This window comes from Lagenorhynchus albirostris, chromosome 9 (assembly GCF_949774975.1).
Source record: "Lagenorhynchus albirostris chromosome 9, mLagAlb1.1, whole genome shotgun sequence".
Classification (NCBI taxonomy): Eukaryota; Metazoa; Chordata; class Mammalia; order Artiodactyla; family Delphinidae; genus Lagenorhynchus; species Lagenorhynchus albirostris.
In genome coordinates, this window is record NC_083103.1 from 65,999,132 (window position 1) to 66,023,114 (window position 23,983).

At 36.1% G+C, this 23,983-nt stretch overlaps 1 protein-coding gene across 4 annotated transcripts in view; it reads right to left on the reverse strand.

Annotated features, from left to right (window-relative positions):
- CHORDC1 (cysteine and histidine rich domain containing 1) overlaps nucleotides 1-23,755 on the reverse strand; it is a 42,782-nt gene extending 19,027 nt beyond the window's left edge. The window contains exons 1-11 of one of the 4 annotated variants that reach the window (XR_009542502.1): nucleotides 23,414-23,755; nucleotides 20,082-20,131; nucleotides 17,305-17,361; nucleotides 14,608-14,765; nucleotides 12,501-12,604; nucleotides 11,303-11,361; nucleotides 6,966-7,036; nucleotides 5,638-5,743; nucleotides 3,838-3,957; nucleotides 3,032-3,094; nucleotides 2,597-2,743 (exon numbers count right to left, since the gene is read on the reverse strand). Coding sequence is in view for 3 of the 4 variants with exons in the window: in XM_060160205.1 (XP_060016188.1) it covers nucleotides 2,597-2,743; nucleotides 3,032-3,094; nucleotides 3,838-3,957; nucleotides 5,638-5,743; nucleotides 6,966-7,036; nucleotides 11,303-11,361; nucleotides 12,501-12,604; nucleotides 14,608-14,765; nucleotides 17,305-17,361; nucleotides 20,082-20,131; nucleotides 23,414-23,477 (999 nt within the window). In the remaining variant the exon portion in view is untranslated. Of the gene's footprint in view, nucleotides 1-1,362; nucleotides 2,744-3,031; nucleotides 3,095-3,837; nucleotides 3,958-5,637; nucleotides 5,744-6,965; nucleotides 7,037-11,302; nucleotides 11,362-12,500; nucleotides 12,605-14,607; nucleotides 14,766-17,304; nucleotides 17,362-20,081; nucleotides 20,132-23,413 lie in introns of those variants that run through there. The other 3 variants (XM_060160205.1, XM_060160203.1, XM_060160206.1) reach the window with 3 other exon arrangements.
- Between the last annotated feature and the right edge of the window lie 228 nt (nucleotides 23,756-23,983).

Consider the following 23,983-nt stretch of genomic DNA (forward strand, 5'->3'; position numbering starts at 1 on the left):
GACCGGGGCACGAACCCGTGTCCCCTGCATCGGCAGGTGGACTCTCAACCACTGTGCCACCAGGGAAGCCCTCAATTTATATTTTTAATGGCTCATAATTACTGGCTTTAATTACTACCAAAATATTAGGATAGGTCTCAAGAACTACTCTTTAAATCGTGTTCTACTAAAAACAAATGGTCAAAATTAATGTTCAGCTTTAGTTAACAGCATTGTACCAAGGCTAATTCTTAGTTTTGTAAATGTTCTACGGGTATGTAAGATTTTAACGTATAGGGAAGATTAATGTAAGTATATAAAAAATTTTACTTTTTTTGCAATTCTTCTGTAAATCTAAAATTATCTCAAAAATAAGAGGCTAAAAAATAATAAAAGTTCAAATTCTTAGCACTTTTCTCCTTTATACTAGTAAACGTGCCAGGCAAGAAAAATGGTATTTTATGTTTCCCATGTTGAGTCAGCTGTCAGATTAGTTGACTGCTTTGCTATAGTAATTACTATGAATGCTAAGAAAGATGAAGCATTTCTAGAGAAACAACTTAATAAAGTTAATAAGCATTTTTTTGAGAGATGATATATATATATATATACACACACATATATATAAAAAGGTCAGTGCTTTGTAACTAACTCTTAGGTGAATAATACGCTTGCTTTAAATAGTTCACGGGCACATAACATATAAAGATACTGCTCAGGGGAAAAAACCTCAAGAAGGAATCATCGAAAACGGGTCTACCTAGGGCTTCCCTGGTGGCACAGTGGTTGAGAGTCCACCTGCCGATGCAAGGGACACGGGTCCGTGCGCCCGTCCGGGAAGATCCCACATGCCACGGAGCGGCTAGGCCCATGAGCCATGGTCACTGAGCCTGCGCGTCCGGAGCCTGTGCTCTGCAACGGGAGAGGCCACAGCAGTGAGAGGCCCGCGTACCCCGCCACACACAAAAAAAGGGTCTACTAATCATTACCTCAAATCGAATCAATTATCAATTATCAATCCTTTCCCCTAACAATATACAAGGTTTCATGTCTCCAAATGAACACACGTTCCAAAATTATGAAAGATAACTTTAAAAAATTTAAATACAACCCCAAGTACTAGAAACATATACTCTATTTGAGTCCAATCTTCACTGCAAAAATTTCTTGCCATGGTATTTTAGTGTCATGAAAAGCTGGCTGCCAATTTTTCTGTCTTTATACATAACGCAGCTAAACCGTTTAAGAATTATATAACTACATCTAATAATTACCTGTTAAGGGTAGTAGACTGAGATATGCTACTAACTAAAATTGCACTTATGCAAACTTTTCTGTATAAGAAGTCCATTAATACCAAGAAAAGAAAAACACTCAAGGAGCTTAAGAAAATAATCATTTTAATCTATATAAACATAATTCACACCCAAACGTATTAAGTTCTGCCACAGTTTCGGCTTTCGTAACACGTCTTAATATCAGTTTTCTTTGTGAGCTCTGCACTGCCTCAAAAAGTAACTATCCTTTAATGACTTCAATTAGCATAAACAATCTAATTCTGTGATACCTATATTTAATCAAATACAATATATAATCATATTGTATCACCTAGAATTGTCAAGCTGTTCATGAAAGCCTTAAAAAAAAAAACCTCCAAAAGAATAAGCTATTTTGTTTATTTAACATGTAATAACTGTCATAAAGCAAAGCTTAAATATTTACTTTTCTGATATCCTGATGTATTTCCATAAGCCTTTTAGTCAACAACTTTACAAACACTTTTCCATCAGGGAGGCCAGATCTTTGTAACTAATAAAAGATTCTAAGAGGGTGTAGGCTATAAATTAGGTACAATTCAGTCATAACACCATACAAAGACCTTATAAATAGTCAGGAAAAAGATGTTTAACATTATTGCTTAGTCTCATAAAATGGTTAATTTTAACCAAATTGATACCTTTATACTCTTATTTATAATGTTTCCTATACTCTTAAATCATACTGCTTAGCCAGTTATATAGGTACTGATGCAATTTTTAATCCAATTAGTTGTAAATGAATTGAAATTTGTTAATCAATACATATATTCCCCGTTACTACTTACTACACTACCTCAAGTTAATCCCCCCACAAAACATAATTGCTGAGTGGAAAAAGCAATGCAGAGCTTCAACTCTTTCTTAAAGATTTTCAAGTATCATAGGAACACAAACTCATGAATAAACTAATTAAAAATTTGACATTCCATCTTGCTTTACTAATTACAGGATAAAAGAAAGAAATGTAAAAACAAATGCTTCTTTACATTTCTCTGATTAACATAATATACTACGAAATGCTGTAACTGTTGTGAGCTATTTTCTAGCTGCTTCAAGTATAAGACACAACTACAGTTCTATTAGTGAGGAGAAATGAATAATCAGTCTTAGGTAACTCAAAAGGGATATGGGAGGCACAAAAAGATAAACTGACTTTGGCTTGGACCTACTGTAGACCCTGAAATGCCAGATTCATTATCAACAACAACAACAAGAAAACAAGAGTACAGCAGCAAGCCACCACTTCACCACATATTAAGGATTCTGAAATAGTCAATAACTTTCTTTTCCTTCTCAACTCATTCTGTTGTATCTTCTTTTTGTTTTTCCTGGTTTTTGGCTGCAGGCAGTTCAAGGCTTGCCCATTGCATAGGTTCAGCTTTTCTCATGGTAATTTCAATCTTCGTTGCAGTCATAGTTACATAACTTCGCTTTACATCAATCACCTGCAACATATCAAAGAGAATTACAATACACCTGGGTGCTTTTATTAGTTTTAGAGGCAAGTAGGTTGAAACGATAAACAAGATTTCATGTCTATGCCTACGCCTGTTGCTAAGAGTCAAAATTCCAAGCTTCTAAGGCCATTTCTATCCCTAGTTTAAACTTTTTGGTAAGAAATAATGGTAAGTTATATATACACTTTGCATCAATGCTTACTAAAGTACTGTCTTTTATTATACAATGGTATTTTAAGTATTAAGAAAAAATTCTGCTGGATTCATAATACTTACACCCCATAATTTCACATTTTGATGAAATTCCTTCTCTCCTTCAAATACAATGTGCACATTTAACTGAAAAAGAGAAAGTTGATTAATTGATCAAAACCAAAGTAAAGACTTATGATATAAAACACTGATTATAAAAATAAGAAGATACTGATAAAAATCATTTAAGCTATTTTAAGGAATTACCAATATTGTACTTTTTTTAATTTGGAAAAACCATTAACCATTTTTAAACCATTAAAAAACCAATACAGTACTTTTTTTATTTGAAAAAACCATTAATTACCAATACTATACTTTTTTAATTTGAAAAAACCAAGAAAAATTAACTTGGAGTTTCATATTGAGAATTAAGTTCCATTATTATTTGATATTCTAAGCTACTACAGTATCTCCATGCTTCAGAAATAACTACTATGCACTTAAAGTAGTTTCTGTGAAAGTAATTTCAAACTAATTTTCAAATGGGGAAAATTAAAAGATCTTAAAAACAGCTCAAACAAGATCAATATTTTATAACACATTAACATTAATAATAATGTATAATTTTTACTCAAAGATATTTAGTAGGGCTTCCCTGGTGGTGCAGTGGTTGAGAGTCCGCCTGCCAACGCAGGGGACACGGGTTCGTGCCCCGGTCCGGGAAGATCCCACATGCCGTGGAGCAGCTGGGCCCATGAGCCATGGCCACTGAGCCTGCGCGTCCGGAGCCTGTGCTCCGCAGCGGGAGAGGCCACAGCAGTGAGAGGCCCGTGGACCGCAAACAAAACAAAACAAAACAAAAAAAGAAAGATATTTAGCGTACTTACCAATGTACTATTTGCTACTACTTGACTAAGTTCCGGAAGTGAATTTTTAGCATATACTGAAATGGTGACTTCACCCCCAGTCTGATGCCAGTCATGTCTACATGGAACAACCTTTTTCCCCTGTAATGTAAGAGAAACTTTATGAATTTACAAAGTGTCACATAATTAACCTCTTAAAAAGAGTAATTTGACCCATCTAAATTGAGAACAAAAATACCACACAAAACTGAGCCCTTAATGCTTTTAAGCACAAACAACTTCTAAAGCTCCCATCAAGAAGTTAAACCAATAAAATAAAATACAAACAATCTTATAGTTTTATGATTTGAGAACACACTTTTGAAGACTGAAGTGAAAAACACATTTGCTTAGCAGGATAAACCAGACAACATCTTAACGTCATGCATAAGAACTTTCCATTTATTTTCTACAAACTGAAATTTGGGAAAAATAATTGATTAGTTATAACTATCTGTTGTTGTTATTGAATACTTTCCTCTCATAATAACATGCAAAAAAGGGTGAGAATTTGTGGAAGTAATCTTTTGATTACTATTATGAAAATATTATTACCTATGAGTGATACACTGCTATAACAATAACTATCTGAAAGACAAATTATGATTTGTTCTATAACTGAGGGTAATTTAATGCAGGAAACTGCGAGACACTACTGTTTTAAAAAGTAGTATTTATATATTCGTACAATTACACTAACTGAATTTAAATTACTTATATGATTTACATTTTTTTGCCCTTAGCCACCTGGCTTAGACACTCAATACTCGATAACTACATGCATTAAAAAATAACAAAAAATGTGTTTCATCAAGGATCATACTATGAAAACTTTTGTGCATAAAACATTTTATTTTTTCAAACCAAAACTTTCAAACTTTTGAACCTTGGAGAAAATACAGGGAGATTTCACTTTTTACTAATAAAACATTCCTAGAAGTTTTGTGGCAGATAAATTATTATAACTTAATGGATACATTTATAATACCTAAACCCATGTGTTATTAAAAAGCAGAAACTATAAAATATGCAAATGTAGGCTAAATGAATTCCTAAAGTAATTTGAACATAAAGACACACATACTGAAAAGGTTCATTGTCTTGAGGTTATTATGCCAATACAGCACATAAAACTAATTTAAGATACATTAATAATAGCCAACAAACGTTTATTTAGCAAATAATTGCTTGCCTTCTTACAATTTAATGGGATTTTGGGGGATTATTTACACAGACACAAGTCTTTTTAAAATACTGTTAGGGAAGTAGGTACTGATGCTTTCTCTTCTCTTTTGATACATTTCCTGGTAGCAAGCAGAGGCTTTCAAAACAATCCCAATAAAACAAGTGTGCAATCCTTCTCTTCGGCCACTAAGAGTATTTGTACATCTGTATATGGTTGAATGATGTTAAGTGGCCAAAAGAGAATCAGAAGTCTAAATGATTAATAACATCAAATGACCAGAAAAGTGATTTTTAAAAAACAAAAACTGGGAACAAGGTATGGAATTACAGAAAAACATGCTTCAGTTTAGGCTAGCTTAACTATTTCACAAAAACCTACATATTTGCATCAACATACATAATGGCTATTTTGATCAAAGAGCAGTGCTTTGAGAGAGCTTGACTCAGATTAACTTCAGTTTTTAGGCTCATCAAACTTTACTGTGTGATGGAGAGAAAAACTTGCTTTTTTAAATCTAAAGACAGAATGATCTCAAATCTCTTCAAAATGACTCAGATAAATACACTCCAATAAGCTATTTTTAAAATGCTACTTACAGCATCCTTTTTAGTCCACGTGTGTTTCCCTGTTGTACAGCCCTCTTGGGCTAAGAATGTATTAAAATCAGACGTTTTTCTTCTACAACAGCTCCAATATTTCATCCTGTAAATTATTATAGAAAAACTTCAGCAATAAAATCTCACAATCAAGTTCAGAAGTGTTAAGTGATAAGTGACTTAACCAAAAAAGAAATAAGTGTGTAACTTTAGTATCTTACAAGTGTCTAAATTACTAAACAATTTAAAACTGCCAGAAGACTATGAGAACCTACTGTATAGCACAGGGAACTCTACTCAATGCTCTGTGGTGACCTAAACAGGAAGGAAATCCAAAAAAGAGAGGATATATGTATACGTACGGCTGATTCACTTTGCTGCACAGTAGAAACTGGCACAATATTATAAAGCAACTACACAAAAGTTAAAAACAAAAAACAAAAAAACAAAACAACACCCCCCGCCCTTCCCCCGCCAAAAAACCTTAAAAAACTACCAGAAGACTAAAGTTAAAACCAGAATGCCATTTAGTATAGCAGTTTTGGAGTTCCTGAGTGAAGATGCTTAAAACCATCACAAAATCCAAAATCAGCTTTTCACTGATAGTTTACACTCCAGTTTCCTCATGAAGCTACCATGAAGTGGTGTGACCAAAGATAGAATACGTTCGTATTTTAATAAACCAGCAAAGTGAGAACGTGCAAACAACCTAAAAATAACTGTTTACACAACCTGTGATGGTCAAGCCCAAAGTAGGTGAAACCCACTATTATTTACTTGAGAAAAATCTAACACTGGAAGACAAAAATTACAGTAAAACTTTGGGTTTGAGTCCTGAAGAATATGGAAACAGATTGGAAGATTTTAATACAGTACTGCGTTTCTATAAACTACAGCATAATATATTGAGAGGCTCTCAACTGAGAGCTGTGGAAAAGTATGGGTTTTCTCAGATGCCACAGTGTTGATGTCTTAGCGTCCCAGGGCCCCAAATTCCAAATGTCCTACAATGCACAGCACAGTCCTTCAAAGAAAAAAAAAAAAACCCAAAAAACACCTGTTCAGCTCAAACAGAAAGTATCACACTGTAATAGAAGGGAATACAGAAAAAACATGAGGTTTGAATCACAACGGCCACTTCACTATAATTTTGTTTCAGTTTTCCCATGTGTAAAAAGAAGACAAAACCCACATTTCTAGGTTATTGTAAAAATTATATGACAATGTAAGTAAAATACCTAATATTGCTGCATGGCATTTAATGTTTGAAGGCATATTAACATTTCTAACATCTACCATAAAGTTTTAATTAGCCTGGTATAAGTTACCCTTCATGGAAAATAGGTACTCCAGAATGATATACACAGACTTCTTCTAGACTCTGTGGACCCTGATATGTCTAAAAGAGAAAAAGAGACAAAAAAATTAGTTTCACATCTCAATGTTACATTTCACATGTATTTGCAAGTACCGGTGACCTCTATGAACTATGAAAATGCCCAAGAGATAACAATTACCTAGAACATTCATAAATTCACCTCAGGCCATTCCAATAAGGAATGAAAAATGATTCCTTTTTGGATATGCTTAAGTTTCAGTTCCCTGTGAAAAAGGCAAATATAAAAGTAGGCAAAAGGATGTATTCAGATACTTTCAGACTTTTGCATATGAGGACACACCCAAACACATTCAGGTATGTTCTATAAATTTACAGAACAATATTGAAACCAAGAGATTAGTACTCTCATCAGAAATACAGTTATAGGATGATTTATGTGCATAGTAAACTCTGTGTGAACATTATGAATTAAAATGGAAAATCTAATAAGCAGTTCTGGAAGTCCCAGATGATGATTTCTTTTTCCTACGAAGCGTAAAATGAGCTGCAGACCTATATATATATCCAGGGTTTGTCTGGAAGATCCGGGCCCCATTGCTGCTGTAGATGAAGGCTCTACAGATGAATTCACAGAAAGTTATGTTAATAAAACATAGATGCAGCCAATAGTATATTTTCTGTCTATTTTGGTATTTACAGCAACCACCCTACAGTTAGAGAAAACAGAATTCTGTACATTTACTTTTTGTAAATTCAAATTACGGGGTGTGTGTACCTCCTGAAGATATTCCACAGGCACACAAAACTCAGTATGTTAGATTCTGAACTTACACCACTACTGCCCCCCAAACCTCCTACTCTTCTTCCCATCTTATTTGATGGCACCATATCCACTCAGTCTCTCAAAGCAAAAATTCTGTAAGTTCTCTTCAGTTTCTCTTTACCCTCTACCCACATGTAGTCTATCACAAAATCCTGTCAATCTGACTTAAAAATATCTATCAGTTTAATTTGCTAAACTTCCTCATGATCACTAGCAGATTTTAGGCAATGAAACTATGCTAAAAGATTCTAATTAATTTCTCTGCCTTCAATTTCTGGACTCTACTACCTAATTAAAACACATATCACTCTCTTGTTTAAAGTCCTTTAATTACATCTACCTCACACCATATACAATAATCAGTTCCAGCTCGTTTGCACATTTAAATGTGCCTCTATATGAGAAAATACTCATGGCCCTAAAATAAACAGATATCTTAAATAGGATACAGAAAGCCCTAGTCATAAAGGAAAAGATGAACAAGTTGAATTTCATTAAAATTGAAGAGACTGTTTATCAAAAGCCATTAAAGCCATTAAGACAGTGAAAAGGTATATAGCCTCTCGGACAAAGGACTTGTAGCTAAAACATATAAAGAATTCCTAAAATCATTAAGAAAATGTCAATTTAATAGAAAAACAGATAAAAAAGATTTTGGACATGTCACAAAACAGGATATCCAAATGGCCATAAACATACAAAAAGGCAGTCAACATCATTATCAGGAAAGTGCAAACTAAAACCACAATGGGTGGCTTCCCTGGTGGCGCAGTGGTTGAGAGTCCGCCTGCCAATGCAGGGGACACGGGTTCGTGCCCCAGTCCGGGAAGATCCCACATGCCGCGGAGCGGCTGGGTCCGTGAGCCATGGCCGCTGGGCCTGCGCGTCCAGAGCCTGTGCTCCGCAACGGGAGAGGCCGCAACAGTGAGAGGCCCGCGTACCGCAAAAACAAAAAACAAAAAAAACACAATGGGAACATTCCACATCCACCAGAATGGCTAAAATATAAAAGACTGATATTACAAAGTGTTACCAAGGTGTAGAACAAAAGGAACCAGCCTAATATATTGCTGGTAAGAGCGTAAATACAACCACTTTGTAAAACTATGTGCAAGTATGTTAAAGCTAAACATACATACACATACACACACACACACACACACACACACACACACACACACACACACTCTGAATCAGCAACACCATTTCTAGTCATATACTTAAAAGAAATGTGTACATGTATCCTAAAAGTCATGCACAAAAATGTTCACAGTAACATTAATCAAAAAACTTTATAGGACAGTAGAAAGGATAAATTGATTGGTACATTCTAACAATGGCATGTTTTAAAGCAATGAAAATGAACAAATTACAGCTACATGAAACCAAGATAACCAACATTTTATTAAGCAAAGGAGGACAGACACGAGTACCTGTTCCATGATTCTATTTACAGTAAGTTCAGAAGTAGGCAAAACTAATCTATGTTGATAGAAAAAAGTGGTTACCTTTGGGAGAGGAAATAATGAATGAGAGGAAGCATAAGGAAGGCTCTGCTTTGTGAAAATCCCTTATGCTTATATAGAATTAACATATTTATATATATTTAATGTTATATTTCAATGAAAAAACTTAAAAAAAATTTCTTCAATGGCCAGCATGACCTAAAGTAAGGTTTTGAGCAGTATAAAAGCCTTTCAGGATCTAGACCCTACTTATCTCTTTTAATCTCAACTTTACATCAGCAAATTTTGTACCATTGTTATTGACTATTTTTTGTTTTCTGTATATTACTGCTATCACCTCTGCTTGGGATATCCTTTCCCTTTTTGTCCATTTATAGAACTGCCATTCACTTCTCAAAGTTCATCTAGGATACCTTTGCTCTGATCTTCCTCCATTACCCTACCACTTGCACGATATCTCCCTCACCCCAAGAATTAATCATTCTCTTTTATCTGCTACTTCTACCTTATACACATGTGAATGCATTCATATTTCCATCTCTAAATGAGCAAGGTGACGTCAAATTTAACATGAAGGAAGACTGCAAACCTGCCCCCAACCCTAACTCCATTTTCTCCTTCTCAGTTAATGGTGCACAAATCACCTAGATCAGGGGTCCCCAATCCCCAGGACTCGGACTGGTAGCAGCCTGCGGCCTGTTAGGAACCGGGCCGCACAGCAGGAAGCGAGCGGAGCTTCATGTGCCCCTCCCCATCCCTCATGTTACTGCTTGAACCATCCCCCCTGCCTCCACTCCGGTCCGTGGAAAAATTGTCTTCCACGAAACCAGTCCCGGGTGCCAAATAGGCTGGGAATCGCTGACCTAGATGCTTCACTTCCAGTTTATTAGCAAGTCCTGCTAATACTTCCAAATATCATCCATTCCACACGTCTTTGTCATGTGCCAGGCATTGTTCTAAGCACTCAAGACACAGCAAAGAGAAAACAAATAACATTCTTTCCTTTTAAACCTTAGTTCAAAAGGGGAAGGGAAGGGAAAGTTAGATGGGATAGAGCATAAGCAAAATAAATATGTAAAACAAGTAGTGTGTAATAAGGTGGTAAGTGCTGTGGAGAAAAAAGGAGAGTATGGAATGTTGGAGGGTGTGTAATATTATATTGAGTAGGCAGAAAGAAGCCTCACTGAGATGTCTGAATACATCCTACATTTAACCACTTCTCAAAAACATATCCTAATGCCTGGTCTCCAGAGTAGCACCCTAGCTGGTTTTCCTTCCCGATTCCACTCCTGCCCCATTAAATTTGCCACTTATCAGCCAAAGACATCTTTTTCAAAGCCCCTCCTTAAACAGACAATGGCTTCCTATTACACTTAGAATAAAGCCCAAAATCCTCACTGTAGCTTATAAGGACGGACCTCCATAATCTTGCCTGCCTCTCATACTCCCTACTTCCGCACGCTTATCAAGCCCCCACTGACCTTTCTCATGATTTCTCGAGTAGCCAAGTTCTAATGCCTCTACACATACTACTCCCACATCTACTCCACGGTTTACATAACTCATCTGCTACATTCTTCAGAATTCTGATTTAGTGTCACCATATCAGAAAGGACTTCCCTGACAAGTGCACTTAAATACTTTTACTCTATCTCCTTGTCTGCTTAATTTTCTTCAAGTCTACCTAAATTCACAGCATTTAAAAACTTGTTATCCTTCCCCCCAAATTAGAATATCAGCTCCATAAGAACAGAGATTTTGCTTTATTTAATACTATATTCCCAGCCCCTAAAACAATGTCTGGCACATAGTAAGTGTTCAGTAAATGCTGAGTGAATTAGAACTATTTATTCCCATGATCTATTAGACACGGTGCTCCTTAGAGACAGTCTCTTATCCATGTTAATAGCCCTGCTCCATGGAATAGTGCCCAACACATAAAAGACACCCAAATGTTTGTCTAATTAAGTCAATTACTCTCTTTTCTCAAAAGTAAAAATTTACTTCCATGACACAAACAAATTTTACAGTATATACCTTTGAACACCCTCCATTTTTACATGAGGTTCCAATCTTAATTTCATCACTGTCTTCTTCTACAACAAAGAAAAAAACCAAAATAGAAACATTAAAATAGAAGTTTACTGTAGTGCTATTCTTAAAAAGTAAACTATTCCATAACACAAGTATTTAATAAAATAATCTAAATACAAAAAACCTGATTTTTAAAATGATTTTAGATAACTAAGTTTTCTGTGTGACCTTTCATGTAATACACTTAAAAGCTAATAAGAAACCAACTACCATGAGTAAGTCTTGCCTATATCCCCAAACTGATATATGACATGACACATTTCTATTCTACAATGCAAGACTATAGCCAATAACTTAACCTTACGTAAAAGAGAAATCATGAAAGGGTTTTTTCCCCAGATACCAGGTGTAGGTCAGAGAATACTGAATATATTTTATATCACGTACAATGAAACATTTACAACTATCAAAAAATTTTAACTCACTGTTAAAAAGTAATGAGTAATAGAAGAAAAAATTTTTAATTAACAGGTTCTCATTTTTATTAAAGACAAAATGGAATAATCCACATATTCATTTTGTGGTTTTACCAGCATTCAGTAAACAAAAATCAAAAATAAGTTCTTTACTACAACGTACTCCTTTTTTTTTTAAATTGGGGTATAATTGCTTTACAATATTGTGTTAGTTTCCGTTGTACAATGAAGAGAACCAGCTGTATGTATACATATATCCCCTCCCTCTTGGACCTCCCTCCCGCCCCCCTCAATCCTATCTATCTAGGTCACCACAGAGCACCAAGCTGAGCTCCCTACGCTATACAGCAGGTTCCCACTAGCTATCTGTTTTACACATGGCAGTGGACATATGTCAATCTCAATCTCCCAATTCATCCCCCATCTCCGTCTGAGTCTACACGTCCATTCCCTACGTCTGCGTCTCTATTCCCACTCTGCAAATAGGTTCATCTGTACCATTTTTCTAGATTCCAAATATACGCGTTAATATACGATATTTGTTTTTCTCTTTCTGACTTACTTCACTCTGTATGACAGTCTCTAGGTCCATCCACGTCTCTACAAATATGCTACAATGTACTACTTTTTCGCATTTACATACAGTAAACTACACTGCTCCTATCTCTTTTAGATAATTGGTTAATTGAACAGAAAAAATTACAAAATACAAAACAAAATCTTACCTTTCTTATTTTCTTCATTCCCCGATGATAGTTTAAGTTTATCAAGTGCTTGTTTTAGGGAGGCAGATATTTTTAATTCCAAATTTGTCATTGGTTCATCCGGGCTGGAGAATTTGGAAACTTTATTACCATTACTGATGTACCAAAATATTTCTTTGTACTAAAAATATACTTAAGGCTCTACTTACGATACGCCAAATGCCTTGTCAATCAAGGTTTTCTCTTTAAAAAGTATTTTACACAATAACTGCTATTAATACAGCTACATTTCTAAGTCTTAGCAGAAAAAGTTCTGATATTAAATATCAAATAATCATGCTATTGTCAACACATTAAATTATTAATCAGTAGGGCTAATGGGAAGGAAGTAAAGAGTAAGAATACAAATTTGTTAAGATGAGCAACTCCAAGGAAGGGACTGCGAAGTACCTTTACATTCCATGCCTAAGCAAAACACTGAGCATGTAATAGGCAATAAACAGGTACTAAGTGAATCCATACCCCTACTGGTAGAGATAGTTCACTTTATGTGGACACTAGTATATGCATCTATAAATTCAGATACGGTTATATCACAAGGCAGTTTTAGTAGGGTTAAAAAAACAGTAACAACAATGTCCCCTAACATTTCACAATGGTTTAGTGTTATATGTACAATCTGGTTAAGGCACTCAATATGTATTAAGAATATTAATAAATGTAACAATAAAACTGAAAATCCTAGGTTATTCATTCTACATCCTTAATGAAAAACCTACTGATATAGGAGGCACTAACAAAGTACACAAAAACCTATATCCTCTGTCTCTACAATACTATCTAATGAATTTACGATAAAATATTTAATTTCTCTCACTTTCTCTTAAGTGAAATTAGTAGCCCATAATTTTAAAAAAAATTAACTCATCCTGTCAATTATAGTAGACTTCACTATAATATTTAATAATGAGCCATGCCAAAATTCTTGGCTTTTTCTGACATTTTTTTTCCCACTGGCAAATCAGCCTGTAAGGCATTTGATAAAATTTCTCATGGTATGAATAAGCTGGATATAGAATAAAATCATCCTAAGTAGTTTGGTTTAAAAGACAAAATAAACATGAGAAAGTCTCTTTGGGTTCTTATCTTGGTCGGGTATAATTCAAGATGCTATAAATTTATTTACATAAGATCAATAAAGCAAAAGCTGGGAAAATCATGAGTCCACAGTGTGAATAAAAATATCAACAAAGGCCATGTTTGAGGCCAAAAACCATCTGTTTTTTTAAGTCCTGTATTTTGGTTCTAAAACAATTCAATACTCAAGTGCAATATGAAGACGACCTGGTGTACCCAACATGCATGTGTGGGATTGTAAAACAGTCTCTAGTGGATCAGGAGGTGAGTATGAAGTACCTGTGTAATTCTACTGCAAAATGACCAAAAGCTATTTTAAAAGTACTTTAACAAATATGCCATGTAAATTGAATACATTAAAAATTGATCAGTAATGAGACTAACAGTTTTTAGGCAAACTGTTAAAAGATGAGTGACTAGGCTTGTTCTAAGTGGCAAAATATGGACAAATGAAAGAAACAGAATTTGACTCAATACAAGGAAAAGTTAAATACTGAGTTAGTAACATTAAAATGAATTGCTTTAAAATAGAAGTAAATTCTTCTTCAATAGAATTATTTGAAAGGAAATTAAATATTTTTCTATCAAGAATGTTCTAGAAATTATTTAAGAAACAGTGGTAGATTGGAAAGGAAAGCCTCTAAGTTCTTTTTCAACTCAAACTGATTCCCTGACAAGGCCGATTCTTTTACAGAACTCCACTATGCCACCGTGAAAAAGATACACACCAAGGCACAAGAAAGATGTGTGGCTCCCCCGCCCTTAGCATAACTGAGTACACAGTGAACAAATCTGTACTGCAGTTCTACTGTGTATATGCCCTCAAGGGAATAGAAATGAAAGGCATTATCTAAGAGAAAACCAAATGGTTCAAAAGTGGGTGAGCTACACAGTAGCTGCAAATGATATTACGCAAAATCAGAAGAGGAAATACCAGGAACAAATGCTATTATTCAAGTGCGACAAAAGTATACAACTGTATAAAGTATACCTTGGCCTTTTTATTGCTTCTATTGGTTTAGGGGCTTGAATGATATGCTCCTGAAATTTGGGTTTCAATTCAGATAGTTCTTTCTTCTCAGTAGTCTTGACTTCAGGTTTGACTGGCTCGGGTGGCTTCTCACTATTATGCCTTCCTTTCGTACAGCCCTGTTGGTGAGAGGTATTCATTCACTGAGAGTTAGCCTATCATCTACTTCACATGCCATGACAGAAATACTATTGTTCAATTCTTTATTAATAAATTCAAGGGCATGTTTTCTCCACTTTTAACACACTGACTTATTTTAAGAAACTAAAAATAGAACTCTAAACTTAATATATTTGTAAATGAGTTCTTACATGCGAATAATGCATTAAAAACAGGCCTTTAGGGCTTCCCTGGTGGCGCAGTGGTTGAGAGTCCGCCTGCCGATGCAGGGGACACGGGTTTGTGCCCCGGTCTGGGAAGATCCCACATGCCGCGGAGCAGCTGGGTCCGTGAGCCATGGCTACTGGGCCTGCGCGTCCGGAGCCTGTGCTCCGCAACGGAAGAGGCTACAGCAGTGAGAGGCCCGCGTACCGCCAAAAAACAACAACAACAACAAAAAAACCCAGGCCTTTAAATTACACTTAATAAATATCTACTATACTTATTCTATAAAGGTGCAGCATAAACTTCTTTACAGAAAACAAATTCTGGAGATCTCACACAGAGAATTCTACAAGTTATTTATATAAAAGGGCCCCAATTTGAGTCTCAGTTCTCCTACTACCTACCTATATAACCTCGAGCAAGTTAGTTAATCTTTTTTTTTTTTGAAACCACCAGTTAAAACTTTATTTCTTTCTAAATCACAAAGAATAAGGCATAAACATTTTACAGAGAAATTAAGTTTAAATGTTTTACTTCTATTAACAACAAGGGTAGTTGATTTCAACAGATCTCAAATTCCAAAAGAGTTCATATATAGAGAGAGACATACATGGCTCCAAAAACTTTGACTTTATTATTTTAAAAATTATTTTTAATTACTTATTTTTTAATTGGAGTATAGTTGCTTTACAATACTGTATTAGTTTACACTGTACAGCAAAGTAAGTCAGCTATACATAGACATATAATCCCTCTTTTTTGAATTTCCTTCTCATTTAGGTCACCACAGAGCACTGAATAGAGTTCCCTGTGATATACAGGTTCTCATTAGTTATCTATTTTATACATAGTATCAATAGTGTATATATGTCAATCCCAATCTCCCAATCCATCCCATCCCCTCTCTTTCCTCCTTGGTAACCATTCGTTTGTTCTCTATGTTTGTGTGTCTATTTCTGCTTTGTAAATAAAATCATCTATACCAATTTTTTGAGATTCCACATATATGCATTAATATATGATATTTGTTTTTCTTACTTCACTCTGTATGACAGTCTCTAAGTCTATCCATGTCTCTACAAATGACCCAATTTTGTTCCTTTTTATGGCTGAGTAATATTCCATTGTATATATGTACCACATCTTCTTTATCCATTCCTCTGTTGATGGACATTTAGGTTGCTTCCATGTCCTGGCTATTGTACATAGTGCTGCAAGGAACACTGGGGTACATGTGTCTTTTTGAATTATGGCTTTCTAAAGTCAGTTTCCTCATCAGTAAAATGGAGGCAATGGCATTCAGATCTTTTTTGAGAGGATTAAATAAAACAATAGAATACTTCCCATATCTGGCAGGTGGTAAACATTCAATAAATGCTAGCTACCTTTTCTATATTCCATTGAGTTATACATACATTTTAACATCCCTGAAATCATAAGGTAAATCGTACATCATTTAATTAACAACTTTAGATTTCTTTCTTAAGGGTACACAAAATAACAGTGCATCTCTATGGTATCTTAGATATGATAAAAATTTACTGTTCCTAACTGAAAATGCTTTAGATTGTTGCGTTCCTTCTTTTTGATGGTCTTTTAAGACTACTAACATCAAACAACAAGAACCTACTGTATAGCACAGAGAACTATAATATCTTGTAATAACCTATAATGGAAAAGAATCTGAAAAAGAATAGGTGTATATATAACTGAGTCACTGCTGCACATCTGAAACTAACACAACATTGTAAATCAACTATACTTCAATAAAAATAAATAAAAAGCTAGAGGAAAAATAATAAGCTGTAAGAAAAAATTCTAGGCTGTAATTTTGATGTATATAAAGGAACAAAGTACACTAGAAATTAAAAAAAAAAAGGCTGCTATCAAAAATAAACCTAGGGCTTCCCTGGTGGCGCAGTGGTTGGGGGTCTGCCTGCCGATGCACAGGGACATGGGTTCGTGCCCCGGTCCGGGAGGATCCCACGTGGCGTGGAGCAGCTGGGCCCGTGAGCCGTGGCCGCTGAGCCTGCGCTCCACAACGGGAGAGGCCACAACAGTGAGAGGCCCGCGTACCGCAAAAAGAAACAAACAAACAAAAAACTCTAAACTGACAAGTGGTTAATTAATATCTTGAAACTTTAATCTCAAAAACAGATAAATTCCTTATTTTAAATGCCATAGAAGGGAGGTGAGTAAAAGAAAGGTACTATCTGTGAGTTAACAGGGACTAGTCAATAGATGTCCAAAATCAGACTCCTCAACTCTGGAGCTCCCCATAATATGTACTTTTTGGGAGATAATCTAGGGGAAAAGAAACCCATTAATACTTACTGCAATGCTTAAAAAATCAGAAAAATCAGTTGTTCTTCTCTTACAGCAAGACCAACCCTAAGAAACATAAGAGGGAAAAAAAAATGAAAACCCTATTTGTATGAGAACCACAACCCACTAAAACACTCTATTTGGATTTATCTCCTTGAATCCCGAAGTAACCTGTATACACAACATAGTTTTATAGTTTTTAAGTGTTATAAATAATTCACCTAATCAAGTGAAATGATCAGTTTTTGACTTAAAAAGTGAATTAACCAATATTAAAAGTGATTTGTGCTGTGACCCATCATGAAAGGAAGCACCTTGAAATATGGAAACAGAAATTGCTCGTTTTCAAGAATAGTACTTGATTTTTAGAAGAAAAGCAATCTATAATTTCTAAAAACTATTTTAAAGGATCTAGGGAGTAAGTGAAGTGCTTTACTTTAAAAATCCATTAAGTTAGAGATAATAATTATAATAATTCAGTTTCTAAACAAACTCAGCATAGTTGTTCCTCAACAATAAGCATTCTATTTTCAGAAAAACATTAATTCATGTAGTAGCTTAAGCACTGTTAGATCTTTCAAGGTTAAATGATCTTTTCAGCTAGAAGCATACAAATATAGAAACTGTAATGCCGTATGAGATTTCTGAACGAAGTATCAAGCAGCTAAACAATAAATGGTTTTAAGTTATCACCTATAATTCCAATGTAGTACAAAGAATAAGGAAATAAAAATGCAGCAGTCTCAAAGCTTGGGATGTCTCAAATTCGGACTAAGAGTCAGCTTTGCACATATCCACCTGGGCCTCACTGTTTTTCTCAATGTATGCATGAAGAATTTGGTAGTGACTTTTTTCACAATATGCCCTTGAAGTTTTTTAAAAGGAAAATGTTAAATATTCTACAATTCATATTTTCCTTTATTCTGAAATTTAATTTTCTTTTACTCTGAACTGAAATATAGATCAAAAATTACTAATTATTACAAAATTAAATATAAGGTTTAACTAATATAGATAATATTGTCACCAGTAAAGTTATTCTATATGAAAAAAGCTTTACTGTCTCAATTCTATATGAAGAATTAGGTATTCTGGGAATATTGGGATACATACATGACATAGATTGTTCCCAACTGCCGATCTGAGATCTATGGTAGTCCTCAGTAAAATGTGAAAAGGTAATTAAAGTATGTAAGCATAAGGTTGCAAACTGTCTTTTCTTAAGGACTGCTCTTTTCCCTGAATATGCCTTTTCTAATTTAAATATTAAAATGTTTTTTTCTGTTAATGCAATGTTTAACTTCTCACTTGATTAAATAGAAAACTGACAACAGTAGACACCATACTGATTTATGTATTTTGCCTGAAATCTACAGGGCTGTGGAATTCAGTAGGCTTGGAAAATCTAAGTCTTCATATGTTTATAGAGACAATAATAAACAGTAGAATCGGAGTAGAGAAACAAAAACACTTCAAAGTAAAATCAGTAAGTTTAATTAATCAGAGTAATTAACAGTTGGGTAGTAAAAAGAGGAGCAATGGACTAAATGACTAGAAAGTTAGTGATATCATTACCAGCAGCAGCAAACTTGAAAGGCAGGCTATTTTTGGAATAAGGGGTCACTTCAGAACTCGTCTGTGCTTGCCAATAACACAGATAAATGAAAATATGTTGTATAAGTCACTGGCATAGAGGTGACAAGAATAAATTAAGGACAAGAATGAATGAGCTGAATGAGAGAAAACAGGAAGCCAAATCTGAGAAGTGAAGTATGCCCATGGTTAGGAGACAGGAGGAAAACATCACAGGAAAACAAAGTAAAACAAGAAAAGCAAACACAGAATAAATGGCAATTTAGGAAAGATAAAATCCCCTCACCCCCAGCAAAAATAAGTATTCCCACAGAGCCACAGTTTCTATCCCCATAAAAGCTTGTAAAGAGGCTAAAAAGATGTAAGGAAGAGTCAGATCATAATTTGCCCTACTGAACGTTTGTTCTGTTTTTCTCACTCAGAACTAACCATATTAACATAAACTTGCTATCTGCTTGTACCATTGTTTATATGTAGCTAACAGTTAAAAACCAGTAAGGTCCAACTACTCCCTGAAAGGTAAAATTAGAAATTCAAAGGGCATCGATAATATATAAACACATAGGACTGTTTATGTTCCTAAGAATACCTAAAACCATGGCAGCCACACTGCAACAGTTTCTTTTGAGATATACAAGGGAAAATGTACCACATTATCATCAATTTTAAAAGATCAATAAACCCAACACAAAAAAACCTGATCAAACAATATTCTATTATTTCTCTAAATCTACAGAACATCAAGGAAAACAGGTGGCATCTCTTTTCTGTACAGTATTACTCTAAACTTTCATGTCTGTCCCAAGAGTGGCACTGTTTAGTATTTATAATAATGTTCCCTAAAATTCAGAGCTGCTCTTATTAAACAGCACCTGCCTGATATATTGAAAGATTAAGAAGTGTTATGGCTTCTACAATTGCTTTCATTTCCCCTCAAAGTGAAGAAATGAGGGGCACTGAAAGTGAGAACTGGGATAAAAGTAACAATTTTATAACTGGAAAAGCCCTTAAGATCACCATCTACTGTCCTCTTTGCCTTTAGTTGAGCACTTGCTCAAAGCACCCCAAAATGGTCATTAAGAAAGCAGAGAGTCACAAGCTGAGGAAAAAAAAATGAGAAATTCAAGATTTAGTATTATACCTCTGAGTTTACTATACAAATGTGAAAAGACTGAAATGTATCAAGTTCCTACCTTTAATGCATCATGAAAGACTGGAACGCCTGGGTGGTATGTGCAAGCGTCTGGTCAAAAACAAAAGAAAAAAAAAACACTTTATAATGAAGAAAAATCATCATTTCCTTCAGTGTTAACATATAACCCTTTTTCCATATGCAGGTAATACTTTTCTTTTCCTTAAAAATTCAGTAATGCTCGAATTTGATGCATGACACACAGTGCTTAATATAACATTGTATTAAAATAGTAAAGGTTAAAATTCTCATTTGCGTAAGAAAGCTATAAATAAAAACACAAATAGTTCAAGTATAACAAATTATATTTTGTATTCCTCTAATCTTCGTTGTATAATTTTTTAGTACCCGAACTTCAAGCTCTAAATTTTGACCATCATATTCGGTTTTTACAAAAATACTATCAAATTTAAATGTTCTTATGTGCATCGATCCATAAAGGTTGCCCAAGGGATTACCTTAAAAGGTATTTTGGAAGAAAAGGTTCAAATTTTAAAAAACTGATACAATATCTAATTGCTAATTTAATTTTCCTATACAGGTGTCAATTCCTAGATATAAACCTCATTAAAAAGAAGTTTAAATTCTACAATCTATTTTCAGGCTTGTCAATGATTGTTAGTCTATTATTTCCCTACCCCTTCCCCATTATACCACCAAGTTTTACTTAACTCTTATGAAAATGGACTTATTATAGTCTGCAATATATAGAATTACATTTAAAAAAACAAAACAACAGATAATAGACACACATTCCCTAGCTAGATAGCACCATGAGCTCAGAAAAAGCAGGTCAGCTCCACACCTGTGCAATTTTCTTATAAGGCTACTTTGCTCAGACTTTCACGTCTGTTTAGCTCTCAATTGTCTACAACCTCTGACTCCTGGTGTCGCAAAATGATTAATTTCTGGTACTTTTCTCCCTATCGCTGTATTAAGTCAGTATGTTTTCCTTTGTTACTACCTAGAGACCATTCTAGCTAATGAAGCAATTAAAGTGTCAGGTATTTTCATGGTACAGTAAGTAAGCCCCGTTTAGGAAGATGCTATTAATTAAGGGTAGTAGTGGGGCTGAGGGCTGAAAAAGGAGATTCAAAGTAAAAATGAATATGCAGAGGAATATGAAGTTGAGAGGGGAATCAAAGTAGAGAACAGGTAGAATATTTTCAAATATCAAATTTACATACAGTCAGAGGCATAAAACACATGTCTGACACAGTAAGAGGCATGATCATAATAATGGACAGTTCTGGCAGAATGGCAGCAGGAGTGAGTCAGGTCTTAACCATACAACTAGTATAAACAAAATTTGAAAATCACTGCTAAATAACAAGCAGATGGACATTTTCATCTTTAGTGTTTCTTTTCTTTTTAAATCAGGTTTGCCAGTTTTGCCCAAAGTAATATTATGGGCAAGAAGCTACAACACAGTAGCGATTAAGAGCCAAGGGCTTTTAACACTGAGTCCGACACTGGCTCAAATTCTGCCTCTCACTCATTTAACTTTTGTTTCAAATGAAAATGTCCTATCATCTTAGAAAGGAGTCTTCTTATTTTAGTCAATACACAAGGTCAAACCTCTCCCATCCTATAAAACTTTCTCCTAATCAAGTCCACAGTTTTCTATTAGCTCTTGTCCTTACTCCCTAGCCCCATTTTCCATCAACCAATTACTTGGAGTATTTATTCTAAGTCTCTAATATAACCCCAATTTTGCTAAAGCGGATAAACTTTAAGCAACCTTAATGGAACTCTGCTGAATTTAATACGGTTGACGCTCAATGCTTGAGACTGTCTACTCCTCTGATTTTTCTGGCTTCCCCCATCTCTTTCCTGGGCACTGTACCATTTCACACACACAAAGCTGACTTCCAAAAAATTGGCTGTACCTCCCCTTAAAATTAGGCTGGTACATAACACCCTATAAATAAACATACTGTCCCATTCAACAAAGCATCAGTCTTCCCTTCAATATTAAAGTAAAATGTGTACAGACACTAAAGCAATTTACTTTTTACGCAGGCTACCAACAGTTAAGGGCTTTGAAACCCCTCATTCCTCGATGTTTTCAGCCACTTAAGTCTCACAATTTTCTACCTGAACTTCATATTAATATCATAAAAACGATTAAACTTATCTTTTTCCTCAGAATCCTACCAAAGATCTTATCATTTTAAATTATGTCCCCAATTCACCTGTGCACCAAGATAAACACTGAGACACCTCAAGAGGTGAAAAAGATTTTTTAAGTATCTATTTTAATCTTGTACACAATGAAGAACCATGTTGCTACCATGCTGAACTGTGCTTCTCTATTAAATGCGTATAACACTACACACTTCACAGAGTTGCTGTCAAGGTTAAATGAAATAACATAATAAAGTGATAGACCAATGTCTGGCATATAGAAAACATACAATAAATGCTAGTCGAATTGAGAAAGTGTTACAATGCTTACAACTTTCAAGGGATTCAACTCACTTCTTTATCCCATTCACCTATCAAAATTCAAATCCACTGGTCAGGTTCTATTCTTCACCTAGTCTAATCACTAACTTTCACCTTACATCCTTAACTCTACACCTGGGTGCCATAGAGGACATTCAATCACTGTATCCTATAGACCGCATGGTACTAAATGGAAAGACCACTGCAAAAATACCCAACAAACATGGCTACAAAGTAAAGGATGAGGAATGTATCTCCCATTTGGGCGGATGTATCAAAACTTAACAGCGTAAAAATACAAAATAATTTTCTTAACCAAGAACGTTTTAAAGAGTAAGCTTAAAACAAGTGAGTGGGTCGAATGAATAAATCGACAGCAGGCTTTCAGACAAATACACTTCTATACTAATAGAAAGAGGCCGAACTTAAACGCTAGGATAACCCGCCCGGGTTAACGCTAGGATAAGGCCTTCCAGGCAATGTCGGTCTGTCTCTGACACACGGACCCAGCAAATCAACCGCAAAGCGAGCCCAGAGCTGGTTAACTTTTGATTCCTTTAAGAGACGCTGTGTGGGGGGGGGCGAGGATAAACATGCTCTAAATTCCAGGCTAATTAGAGAGTGAGCGGACGACTTAGGCAAACACGTGCGCCCGAGGGGTAGTGGGTCCGTGGGTCCGGAAGCTGCAGCGGGAGGGGTTCAGACGTCGTTGCCTGGGCGCCCCCAGAGCGGTCCCGCGCCCTTGGGCGGTCAGGCGGGAGGGGAGGCCCGGGGCGGGGGGCAGCGCGGTGCCGGCTTGCGCGGAGACCCGGGATGCCCTCCGGCCCAAGGGCGTCCACGGGAGGAGGTGGAAGGGAGGGAGGGCCGGCGGCGCGCTTTCCTTACCATCGGAATTGGTCTCGGGATCGAAGCGCTGGCCGCAGCCTCGGTTGTAGCACAGCAGGGCCATTTTCTCTTCCCACCGCTCCGGGTCAGGGTCAAACGCCCAGAACCGCCAGACACTGCCTTTACAACTCCCCTGTCGCAACCACCCGTCTGCAGACTGGGGCGGCTGCCGGCTTCCGGAAACGGCCAGTTCCGCTTCACGAACCTTCGCGAATTTTCCGGTCGCGCAGGCGCACAGGCGATGGGAAGAGGCGGAGGAAGCGCGGCGGCCGGCCACAGGCGGGGGCCCCTTTAGGTGGGACTACGATGGGTAGGGGGCCGGGGTCGGAGATGCAGCCAAGATATTTGCCGGAGAGAAACCTTAAAGGCTGGAAATGTAGGCATCCGGGGCACTGATGCGCTCTCTCCGGATCTCCTCACTCATTGGCTGCGGGTATCTCGCACAGCGAACGGACCGCCCCGCCCTCTCGGCCCCCGTAGCCAGTCATCCTGCTTCCTTTCGAGACTGAAATTACCCGTAAAAGCCTGGTCGATATGTTTGCTCCTTAGCTGCCTGAGAGTGATTGTAGA